The following is an 11877-nucleotide window of genomic DNA, read 5'->3' as shown; positions in this document are numbered from 1 at the left end:
TCTTTTCTTCGCCCCCTTCAGCAGACGAGCACCCAAACACGCAACGTTTTCCACTCGGGTGCGATGCAGCCGCCTCGACTGCCTCCCGTCACTTCAACACGCGGCGCTCCGCCATCCAGTCGGGGGCAAAAAGCGTGTCCTTTCCACGCACGGCCCAGAACCGGAATTGTAAGGCGCTCGCACCCGCTATTGCCTTTTTGAGCGGGATTGCGCGCGCAGCCTCCTGGCGAAAGACGCGGCGGCGGCGGCGGCGGCGTGAAGCGGAGAGGGGGCGTGGCCAGCAGCGTCGGCGCCGGCGCCATTTTGTCCGCCTCAGCGGGCGGGAAGATGAGGCGGAGGAGCGTCTCCGTCGCGCTCCGTCCCGCGAGGCAAAGCCAGGCCCGTTGACGTCCCCCCCGAGGGGGCCCGGGAGGCCTCTTGAGGCGGGATGGAGCCTTCCGGGCCGCGGGGCCCGGCTGGAGTCGTCTCGGGCCCGCTCGCCGGGCTGCCTCGGGAGTACAAACTGGTGATGCTGGGCGCCGGCGGGGTCGGGAAGAGCGGTAGGTGAGGCGGAGGAAGGCTTCGCCCCCGCGGAACTCCCTGCCACTAGAAGCCCCCTCTGGGAGGGAGTTTGCAGCTCCTGAAGGGCTTAGGGAGGGGCATTTAAGCGCCCTCCCCCGCTTTCCTGGCCTTCAGAAACAGTGCAGAGGCCTGGCCATGGCAAGGGGGTCCAGGGTGGGGGTCCAGGCTGATAGGCGGCCCTGGGGGTGGCCTCTGCTGAACTTTCTAACTTTTAATATCCAACCTTCTAAACCAGGGGTAGGCAACCTCGGCTCTTTTATGACTCGTGGACTTCAACTCCCAGAATTCCTGAGCCAGCTATGCTGACTCAGGAATTCTGGGAGTTGAAGTCCACGAGTCATAAAAGAGCCGAGGTTGCCTACCCCTATTCTAAACCTTGCTTTTAACTTATTTATTTATTTATTTATTTATTTAGATTTGGATTTGGATTTGGATTTGGATTTGGATTTGGATTTGGATTTGGATTTATATACCGCCCTTTCCCGAAGGACTCAGGGCGGTTTACAGGGCATTTAAAAGAAAGTCAATACAAACTTTTTTCCTATTTACGCCATGGTATATATATATATTTTTTTTGCTTTGAGCCACACTGAAGTCACTCACGGGAGATGGGCGGTGTAGGGATGTGATGAATGTATAAATCGTGATAGAGCAAAGACTGGGATGGTTTAACCATGATTTGCATGAGCCAGGATGCACACACACACACGTACATACATACACACACATATACATGTACGTATGCATATATATAAAGGTAAAGGTTCCCCCGCACATGCATGCTAGTCGTTTCCGACTCTAGGGGCCGGTGCTTATCTCCGTTTCAAAGCCGAAGAGCCAGCGCTTGTCTGAGGACGTCTCCGCGGTCATGTGGCAGAGGCACACGGAACACCGTTACCTTCCCACCGGAGTGGTCCCTATTTTTCTACTTGCCTTTTTACGTTCTTTCGAACTGCTAGGTTGGCAGAAGCTGGGACGCGTAACAGGCGCTCACTCTGTTACGCGGCACTCGGGATTCGACCCGCCAAACTGCCGACCTTCTGATCGACAGGCTCAGCATCCTAACCCACTGAGCCACCGCGTTCCTATATATATATATGTATGTATGTATACACACACACGCACACACACAATTCATACACATGGGTGTGTATATGTGTTTGTATATACTGTAGTACACAGATACACAAACGTAAGTTTTTGGCTGCATGTGTTGCAAAAAAAGGTTTACCTTGATAAAAGGGGAATTATTGACTGAAACCCTGTATTTATTCCTGAGAAGGTTTTTGTGATAACTCTTTGATTTACAGCCAGAAGACCTGCAATTGTTGTTTTGGGTGAAACCATGTGTTTACTCTCGAAACAGACTAGGAGCTTTTTATTATAATTGTATTTATTTATAGCCAGAAGTCCTGTAATGGTTATTTTGGGTCAAACTACGTGTTTACTCTTGAAACCGACATATTGGGAGCTTTTTATTATAATTGTACCTATTTATAGCCAGGAGACCTGTAATTGTGCTTTCTGGCTGTGTTTATCCCAAGATTGATGTGCAAGAAGCTTTTTATGATTGTTTTTATTGACAGCCCAAAGATCTATGCACTGGTTATTTGGGGCCGAAACCACGTATTTATTCCTAAGATTGGCACAGCAGAAGCGTTTTATGAGAATTGTGTTTGTTTAGAGCTGGATGGTGTATAGATACTCATCAGATTTATATAGTCACCCGCCTCATAACTTGTGACTCCAAGCAGCTTAAATGAGATTGATAAAATACAGATTAGAATATATAAAGTGTTGTCTCCGAGCAGTCTCTATTTTCACTGTCCTTGTGTCGGGTTAACCTGTTTGTTTCCTCCTTGCAGCCATGACTATGCAGTTCATCAGTCATCGTTTTCCAGAAGACCACGATCCCACTATCGGTGAGTGGGCTTTACTTTCTTTAGTTATGAAGGCTTATCTAACTGGATTTGGTGGGAGTTGCAGCCCGTCTCAAATCCTCCTGTAAATATGTTGGATTTCTGTATATTGTTTTGACAGATGGCTTATAATGTATTGTTAAAGAATTAACAGAAGAAGACACACACACACACACACACAAACACACACCCTTTTCAAGGTTTTTTTCTGACTGTTATTCTGTTGTGTGTACTTTTGTGCTTGATCCACTCCTGCGGGGAGGAGCTAAGGATGAACCCTGAATTAAGAAACCAAAACTTAGGATTCAACTGTTACTTTCTATTACAGTAATTCAGAAAATGCAGGGAGTTGATACTTCTGTACCACGCATGCAGCTAGACTCACAAAATAAGACACTCCCCCAATCCCCTTAAAATTCAAAACAATTGACTGTTGTGTCAGATGCTGGGACTTTTCCTCATTCATCTGTCTAATGATCCCTGAGGTATTCACAAGGACCAAGTGGGAAGAATCAGGACCACACGCTAAGTTCCAGCTAAGCTGATTTATCGCCCAGGCCTTTAGACAAGAATCTAGTCAAAACTAACAGGCTGGCTCTAAATTGATGCTAGATAAAGAGTTAAGAGAATTCAAGAGGGAGTGGACTTGGGACCATTTGTGGGCACATAAGGATTCTAGGGTGAGTCCTCTCTTGACTCTACCCCCAGCGCTGCTGATACAGCCTACCCTAGCCATATCCCTTCATTTATGAAACAAAAATGGCACAGCAACATGCAAACCTACAATTTTAAAAATGCCCCTTTAAAATATACCCGTTCTCTTCTCCCCCCCCCCCATTGCTCAGCCACAGATGGGAGGGTGTCATTTGGGGGAATCTCCAGAAAAAGTTGAGACAGAAGCCCCAGCTCCCGAGTCACCAACAGACGTTTCTGGTCTTCTCTGTTAAACTGAATCTGTTGCTGATCCAAGGCAGCAAAAGCGTTTTTGTCGACGCGTAGAGGAAAATCATATTTACTCAATGCCCTGAACACCTGTACCCTCCCCCCCATTTAATTCTGAATGTTAACACCAATATGTATTATGGAAAAAAATTGAAGACCCCCACCATTTGACCTCTTCTGACTGTGTTTCTCCCTATAGAGGATGCTTACAAAATGCGGATCCGGATTGACGACGAACCTGCTAATCTGGATATTTTGGACACTGCAGGCCAGGTATTTCACAACTATGTAGCCTTTCCTGTTGTGCCTCCCCCCAGGGCTTTAGTGATTTCTAAACAGCCCTCCGGGGTGGCTGCATGTCATAGTTTGCATGCTTTACACGGCCAACTGGAAATAACCACCTAGTGCAGTGGTAGGCAACCTTGGCTCTTTTATGACTCATGGACTTCAACTCCCATAAAAGCCGAGGTTGCCTATCCCTGACCTAGTGAATTCCATAGTTCGGCTCCTTGCTGGTTACTAACAGTTGTTACACGGTGCTTTTTATCTTACAAAAATAGCCCTCCAGAATATTCTGGAAGCCCAGCTGTTTCCTGCACCTGGCCAGCCTCAAAAAAAAAAAAACAACCTTGCAGGAAGAAGCAAGCAGTGCATTGCAACCTCTCTTGCCAGCCACACACACAAAAACACACTTTCCCTTCCCGCAGGCCGAATTCACCGCTATGAGAGACCAGTACATGCGGGCTGGCGAGGGGTTTATCATCTGCTACTCGATCACGGATCGCCGAAGCTTTCACGAAGTCCGGGAGTTTAAGCAGCTCATCTACCGTGTCCGGCGTACGGACGAGACTCCGGTGGTTCTGGTGGGCAACAAGTCTGACCTCACTCAACTCAGGCAGGTAAAAAGACTCGAAACGCAGGCTCGTTGGGGAGGGGGTCCTCGACTTAGCGACCACAACGGAGCGCAACATTTCTGTGGCGAAGCCAGACGTTAAAAGTGAATCCCCCCCCCCCCCCCGTTTTTACCATCTTTCTGGCCACCGTTGTTAATCCACCGCAGTTCTTAAATTAGCCACATGGTTGTTAAGGCAATCTGGCTTCCCCATCAACTGCGTAAAAGGGGATCGCACAACTGCAACCGTCGTAAATACGACTCAGTTGCTAAACACCTGAGTTTTGACCATGGGAATGCTGCAAGGGCTGTAAGTGTGGAAAACGCTCCTAAGTCACCTTTCCCCCCCCCCCCCCATTGCCGTCGTGACTTCGGTCACTAAATAAGACTGTTGTAAATCAAGGACTGCCCTCGTTTTGTTTCCCTCACTGTCCCCCCCCCCCTCCATTCTCGCCTGCGCTTTCTTGCCCAAAGGTCTCCAAGGACGAAGGCTCGGCGTTGGCCCAAGAGTTCGGCTGCCCTTTCTTCGAAACCTCCGCCGCCTTTCGCTACTACATCGACGACGTGTTTCACACCCTGGTCCGCGAAATCCGACGGAAGGAGAAGGAGAGCGTCATGGCACTGGAGAAGAAGTCTAAGCCGCGTCCGAGCGTTTGGAAAACCTTGAAGTCGCCCTTCCGGAAGAAGAAAAATTCTGTAACCTGAATCTTCCCCCCCCCTCCCCCCCCCAAAACGAGGCCTCCCTTAACCAGAGGAGCTATCAGCTCTGCAGAGAGAGAGGCAAAACAGCCGGGCAGCTTTTGACTCTTTGTTTCTGCTGAGTGTGTAAAACTGAACTCGCGACGCGTGCAAAAACCCTAGAATGCCGTTCTTCCGCCAAGCGATTCTCCTCGGGCGCGTCTGCTCGCCATATCTGCCTGTGCAGCCCGAGCAGGCTTGCCAACAAGAAAGCAATTGTCCTAGAAACGGACAAACCATCTTTGCAAACAAGCCACCCACCAACTCTGTGCCTCGGTGGCTGTGGCCGATTCGGTCTTGGCTTGGCGTTCCGGCCACAATTTGGAGGAATCTTGGCTTTGGATGCGGGTTAGGGCGACCCAGTTTAGAAGCAGTCCCAACTCCTTAACCTTGCGGGGTGAGGCGAAGCGGGCAGGCGGATAGACCGCAAACCATTTTTTTGATTTTTCACTCGGTCTGCAGGATCCAAACGAGCATGGCTGTGAGGAGCAATTGCACAGCCTCTGCGGTGTGTGCCGCCTTTGCCGTCAAAACTAGCATCTCTTTCTCATGCCGCCTCTTTCGCCAAAGAGGACCCTCTCCCCTCTTTCCCGTCGGAAGGGACCTCGGAGGTCTTCTAGTCCACCCCCCCCCTTTCAAGCAGGAAACAAGACAAGTGGGGTTTTTTTCCCCCCTTTTGGTCAGATTCTATCACTTTGGCAGTAACAAGGGAGAGCGATGGATCAGGGTCCGATAAATGGCAGCAAGGGACGCTGAGGGGCAATAAGGGGAGGTGATTAATGGGAGGCGTAAAGTTGTAGCAGGTGTAATTGAAGGTGTAAAGTTGGTATACGGCATGTCAGGGTTCAGTGGGAGAAATGGGGAGATAGTCGGTAAACCCCAAGTTGGGAAGAGTGGAATAGCAAGGTATTTAATTTGCTTGTGTCCCGTTTGTAGCATCACTGACAAGGCGTGTTGGTAGCAGAGTCTCAAGAGAGATTTTGGCCATGCTGAGCCAAGGGGCCCAGCGGGACCCAGTCTGCTTTTATGGAAGAGTTTGGGTCAGGGTTTTTTTTTTTTTACTGTGGGGTGCTGTGTGGATGGACCCCAAAACGGAGCCCACAGGGATGAATAGGGAGCTTTTGATTGGGAGGCACGCAGGTGGGGTGAGAGGGAGGCTCCCCTGGAAATGGAAAAAGCCTTGAGTAGGGTCTTTTGTCGAAGGCAAGAGAATTGTGTGTCTCAGAGGTCTTGAAATCCCCCCCCCCCGTCGGTCTCTTTAAATTTTGTGAACCCTCACAAAAAATAATAACCTGCTTTAAATTGACTTAACTCCTTAAAAACATGGCTTTCCTGTCTGCGTGTCAGGTCTGGATCCTTTTGTCCTCTTTAGTAGCCGTGACACATTGTGGGGCAATTTTTTTACAGAGTGTTGTAAGTGTGTGGTTTACACAGAGTCAGGAAATGTAACAGCCCCTTGCCAAATTTCTCTCGTTTAAAGAAGGACGGAAAAAAAATGGATCTTTTTTTTTTTACTTTCCCAAGAGACTGAATAAGCCTTAGATATTTCTTCTAGGTAAATTTTTATTGCTCTTGGATTTTCAGATGTTACCGATTATAGTGTTTGATATATGTATGTATTTATAGACTCTTAACTGAGAAATTGGGTGGTTGGGGAAGAGGAAAATTACATTCCATTTAGCAAGATTTATTTTGAATGTATTCTATTGACTGTAGCAATATACGGTATATTTAAAATGAGTAAATTAATGTTACGAACAATGCTGGATACTTTCCATAGCTATTAAGTTAGAAGGAGATTAAATCTAATTTTAATTTTTATACCATCACATGCTTGTGTAATGTAGATATATGTTCAAGTTTTTTTTAAGAGACTGCAGTAGTTCAAGGTAAATAACGGTCATTAACATTTGTGACTGAAGGGAGTCACAATCTCAGTTCTCTTTTCATTGTCAAGTTCTTATTCCAGAAAAAAATGACTTGAAGCAAGAATGAATTGTAGCAGATTGAAAGCTTGCTGTTTAAGCCAATTTTGTTTTTTAAAAAAGCAACTTTCTTAATTTGTGCCTTAGCAGAATTCAGTATTTTGTGGTGCTAATGGTGAATTTTTTTCCTAGCATGATTACATCTGAATATTAAGCACTTTCTTTGGACACAATACCTATCTTTTAATGTTCACATATATATTGCACTTGATACAATAAATATTTTTTTAAGCCTTAGCTTCTGTTTCTTTAACTTGAAAGCTGGCGCGTTAGCACTAGGTGTGACAGAGTGGAATAAGAATTGTGAAATTGTGAGTTGCCATCCTGGAAATCCACATGGCAACAAGTTTAAAATGAAAACAAGAATTAACCATTCATTCGCCCCCAAAAATTCTGCAGTCCTTTAATAGACCTCTGGACAGTGTTTTTATAATTTCTGGTCAGCTATACAGGCACAACCACAATTTCTGTTGCACTGCAACAGAATCACTGCATTTCTTAAGTTAGTTAACACGGTTGTTAAAAGAATCTGGATTTCCCATTGACTTTGCTCATCAGAGGGTGGCAAAAGGGACACTGCAAACAGTCATAAGTACATGTCAGTTGTCATGTGTATGAATTTTTATGACATGACCATGGAGATGCTTGCAACAAGTCATGTGAAAAAAGGACATAAGTTACTTTTTTCACTACCCGTTGTAACTTCAGTCACTAAAAGAATTATTGTAAGGCGAGGACTAACTACTATTTGGGGGATCATCTTGCGCATCAGAGGATCATTGTTGGGATAAATCAGGGGTCTTCAAGCTTGGCCCTTTTATGACTTGTGGACTTCAACTCCCAGAATTCCTCAACCAGGCACGCGTGCCTGGCTGAGGAATTCTGGGAGTTGAAGTCCACGAGTCATAAATGGGCCAAGTTTGAAGACCCCTGGGATAAATCAAGTATTCCTAGCTGTTCTGGTCCATAGATCTATCGAAACGCTTGAAAAGTATTTCAAAATTTCAATCTAAAATACTAGATTCTCTGCCAGTTGATTTCTTGGTAGTTTAGCTGTTCAGAACAATCTCACAAAGTGCATCAGCTGGAGGATTTTTTTTTTTAAATTAAAAAGCCGTTTAAATGAAACAAAAGGGGCATGCTTTTTTGTCAACTACAGTGCCCAACATTAGGTGCAGGAAGCGTGAGTTAAAAGTGTGTGTGTGTGTATGTATCTACACAACACCGTAATCCCGCTACAAACAGTTGTTTTGCAAACTTATTGCTAATGTTCCGTGCCAAGGAGATCTAACTGCAGAGTTCAGAGGCGCCCCTTGGCCGTTGTGTTTTCCTTACAGGCTTTCCGGCAATCTTGATATTAAATTTCCTCAGCGGCTAAAAAAACGCAGCTTGCAGACTTTTTCCTCACCCTGTTGTTGGAGAAAAAAAGAAAACTCACATCTCTTATGGGAGTTCGGTGCCTCTTGTCACGGAGCAGCGGAAGGATGAGGTAATGGCTTTGTAGCGAGGCTGCGCGCCCGGCACAATGGGGTGGGAGCCACGGGCAGGATCGGTCGAGGCTGCACAAGGCTGCTGGCACAGCTGGGAGGCGAGCTGCAAGCAGACCCATGGCTTGGCAGCCTGAAAACCTGCAAGCTTTAGCAGGCAGAGTGGGGAAAATTAATAGTCGACTGCCAATCAGCTTGATCCCTGTTTTAGCCTTCACAAAGGAGACAGAAGCCCCCACCCTTCGCCGCTCTTTTATCTTCCAACAATAAAATATTCCTTTTTTTTTTCCAGAGGCGAAGAAGCTCCTTGGAGGAGTAGCGAAACGTTTTCAAGGAAAAAAACAACGAGTTCATTTGCCCTCTGAAAAAGCACCGTAGGACCTTCCGTTTTTATTGTTTTAGAGGTATTTGTTTAGGATTTTTTTTTAATAGAAGAGAGGTGGAAGGGACCTTGGAGGTCTTCTAGTCCAGCCCCCCTGCTCAAGCAGGAGAACCTATATACCATCTCTGTCTAGCCTCTTCTTAAAAACCTCGAGTGATGGATCACCCACGATTTCTGGTGGCCAGCTGTTCCGCTGGTTGGTTGTCCTCCCTCTCAGGAAATTTCTCCTTAATTCCAGGTTGCTTCTCTCTTTGGTCCGTTTCTAACCGTTGTCTCTTTTCCTGCCCTCTGGTGCTTTAGAGCAGCGTTTCCCAACCTTAGGAACTTGAAGATGCATGGACTTCAACTCCCAGAATTCCCCAGCCAGCATAGCTGGCTGGGGAATTCTGGGAGTTGAAGTCCACGCATCTTTAAGTTCCTAAGGTTGGGAAACGCTGCTTTAGAGAATAGTTTCACCCCCTCTTCTTTGTAGCAGCCCCCCCAAATATTGGAATAACTGCTATCATGCCTCCCCTATTTCTTTTTCTTTAAACTAGCCAAACCCAAGGTTTTTTTAATGCTATAAGCCATCCAGAGCCGTTACGAGAGGGACGGCAAATACATTTTAATATATAAACCTGGACCTTTTGGAACTGCCGAAGTCAATGATGCAAAGCGATCGATAAATAAAGTGACTTCATTTTTTATTTGAATGTCCGGATGTGCATTAAAACAATGTTTTGACGTTACAGATTAGCATTACATATGTTGGTTAGGTCAGTCTAACAGCATTATGCGGTTATACATGGCTTGACTTATTTATTTTTTCCTCATTTTTTCCCCTTTTGATGTAATAAGTTGTAACTTCGTTTTTAGCTCCGTTTTAATTTTAATTTTTATTTTACAACAGACACGAGGTGGAAAGAAAAGGAGGAAGGGAGAGGAACTGGATGACAACCAAAAGAAAAAAGGGAAAAAAATGATTTCACATCTGGGACATTTTTATGGTAAAGCAGCTTTCGCAAAAGTATTCCCATGTACGGTGAAGATGGTGGTGGTTTAATGTTTTTTTTTATTTATTTATAAAAATCATCCTTCGTTTCCCCGTTAACTCCTGTGGAGGAATAGAAACTGTTTCCGTAGGCCTGAAAAGACAGAGGTGGGGAACCCTGGGTCCTCTGGATCACAACTCCCATCAGCCTTGTCCATTTGGCATGCCAAAAGGGGTTCAAACGAAACCAAAGGTCAGCCATCCCTTGGCAGGTTCCATACCCCTGGAATAACCCTAAATCTATTTATACCCTGAGCACTTTTCCTTAACAACTATTCCAGGCTTTTTTTCTGTGTGTTTTTTGTTTTCAAAAGGCATGTCTTTTTGCTTTTGAGTGCAAATTAAAATTAAAATAAAAGACTTCTTAAAACTGAAACTTTATTCAGCGATAAAAGCAGGAAGGGGGGGGGCAGTTTCTGGCCACAAAAATTTTCCTAGGCAAAAGATTGAGAGCTGCTAAATGTATCACGTGCCCTGGTGAGTTAATCCCAGATTTGTTTCACAGGAAATGACAATTTTTAAGCAGCCGCTTGCCATTCAGGCATTTTTTTTACACACACGCACACACGCGCGCACACACCCTCCCAAAAAGGAAATCGTGTTTGTTAGACCACGGCGTGTTATGTACAAGCAAAGTTAATTCACCCAAGTCATAGAAAGCAGCAAGAGGCTTAACCAAAATAGGGCAAGCGAAGAATCAGCACGAGAATATATATGTGTATATATATATATATTTTTCCTTTTAAAAAAAACCAGGAAGAAAAGCTGAATAGAATTAGCTGTGAATACCTGCAAAAAGACTGTTCAGCACAAAAACACAACTTTTCATAGTGACAGATAAATTGCGGGGTTTTTTTTTAAAAAAAACAATCACACAAACAAACCTGCGTTCTCAATATTGGTTAAGTTATACTAATTTTTTTCTGGTTTTTTTTTCTCCTCGACTTCTGTACTCGGCATGCAATAGTAGTGCGATTACGCTTTTTTTTGAATATAGGTTTTTTTGTGATATTCTTAAAATTAATGCGCTTTTTTTCCCCTCGCCAATGTTTGCAGAACCTGTGTGTGTGCGTGCGTGCGTGTGTGCTGCTGTGTACGGGCGCCTTTGTAAACAATGTCACAACAGAGAACCAGTCAGCTGCTTATTATGGAAATGGTCAGTTCTACGCCTAAAATAGAAGGGGCCGTATTTTGGGGGGGGGGGGCGTGGGGGGTGTGGTTCGGGAAAGGGAGGGGGGACAGAGAGTCTCTTGAAGGTGGCGCCGGGTGTGAATCGGCACCCTGGCGCCTTTCCGCGTACCCTGCTTAATATTCGCTCAAGCTGTGCCACTTTGCGATCTGCTTCCGGGGGTTTTCGCACACCTCCCGCCAGTGTTCCACTCCGCCCGCCGTGACGCTGTGCGCCCCCAGGATCAGCCGCCCCACCACCTCGTTTTTGGTGGTGCGGTCAAAGTCGATGACCAGGAACTCGATGCTGACGTCGGGCAGCAGGTCGGCGGGGATGTCGTAAATGAAGGACTCGTTGAAGATGGGGTTCAAGGTGCACTTCTTCACGTGGGTTTTCTTTTTCGCGATCCGCTTCCTGCCGTAGTAGACGTTCACCTTGACGTAAGGGTCTGAGGAAGAGGAAGAGGCCAATAACACAGTCCGGAAACGAGGCTGCGTCCTCCGAGGAGTCGCAGACCCGATGTAAATAGCAATAGCCCTTAGACTTATATGCTGCTTCACAGTGCTTTGCAGCCCCCCCCCAAAACGCTTTACAGAGCCCCCCCACCCCCCCACCCCCAACCATCTGGGTCCTCCTTTTACCGACCTTGGAAGGATGGAAGGCTGAGTCAAACCTTGAGCCAGCCAGGATTGAACTGCTGGCAGTGGGCAGAATTAGTCTGCAATGCTGCATTCTAACCAGGGGGAAGGAAGGAAGGAAGGAAGGAAGGAAGG

General features: G+C 46.2%; 2 protein-coding genes across 7 annotated transcripts in view; one reads left to right on the top strand and one right to left on the bottom strand.

Moving 5' to 3' along the window:
* The first annotated feature begins 322 nt into the window (after positions 1 to 322).
* Positions 323 to 11877, top strand: part of RIT1 (Ras like without CAAX 1) — a 17124-nt gene continuing 5569 nt past the window's right edge. Inside the window, exons 1-8 of one of the 5 annotated variants that reach the window (XM_083374360.1) lie at positions 323 to 539; positions 2427 to 2483; positions 3622 to 3695; positions 4130 to 4321; positions 4789 to 5010; positions 8375 to 8526; positions 8817 to 8928; positions 9796 to 9892. In XM_083374360.1, the coding sequence (XP_083230486.1) occupies positions 428 to 539; positions 2427 to 2483; positions 3622 to 3695; positions 4130 to 4321; positions 4789 to 5010; positions 8375 to 8392 (675 nt within the window). In that variant the 5' untranslated portion in view covers positions 323 to 427 and the 3' untranslated portion in view covers positions 8393 to 8526; positions 8817 to 8928; positions 9796 to 9892. Of the gene's footprint in view, positions 540 to 2426; positions 2484 to 3621; positions 3696 to 4129; positions 4322 to 4788; positions 7275 to 8374; positions 8527 to 8816; positions 8929 to 9795; positions 10792 to 11877 lie in introns of those variants that run through there. The other 4 variants (XM_083374362.1, XM_083374359.1, XM_083374363.1 and 1 more) reach the window with 4 other exon arrangements.
* The window catches only part of SYT11 (synaptotagmin 11), an 8654-nt gene continuing 7446 nt past the window's right edge, over positions 10670 to 11877 (bottom strand). For both annotated transcript variants that reach the window (XM_083374357.1, XM_083374358.1), the window contains exon 4: positions 10670 to 11552. In XM_083374357.1, the coding sequence (XP_083230483.1) occupies positions 11242 to 11552 (311 nt within the window). In that variant the 3' untranslated portion in view covers positions 10670 to 11241. The remainder of the gene's footprint in view (positions 11553 to 11877) is intronic.

Source organism: Vipera ursinii (genome assembly GCF_947247035.1).
Source record: "Vipera ursinii genome assembly, chromosome: 15".
In the NCBI taxonomy this organism is placed as follows: Eukaryota; Metazoa; Chordata; class Lepidosauria; order Squamata; family Viperidae; genus Vipera; species Vipera ursinii.
Note: the sequence above shows the minus strand (reverse complement) of the source record. Positions and strands in the feature narration are given on the sequence as shown.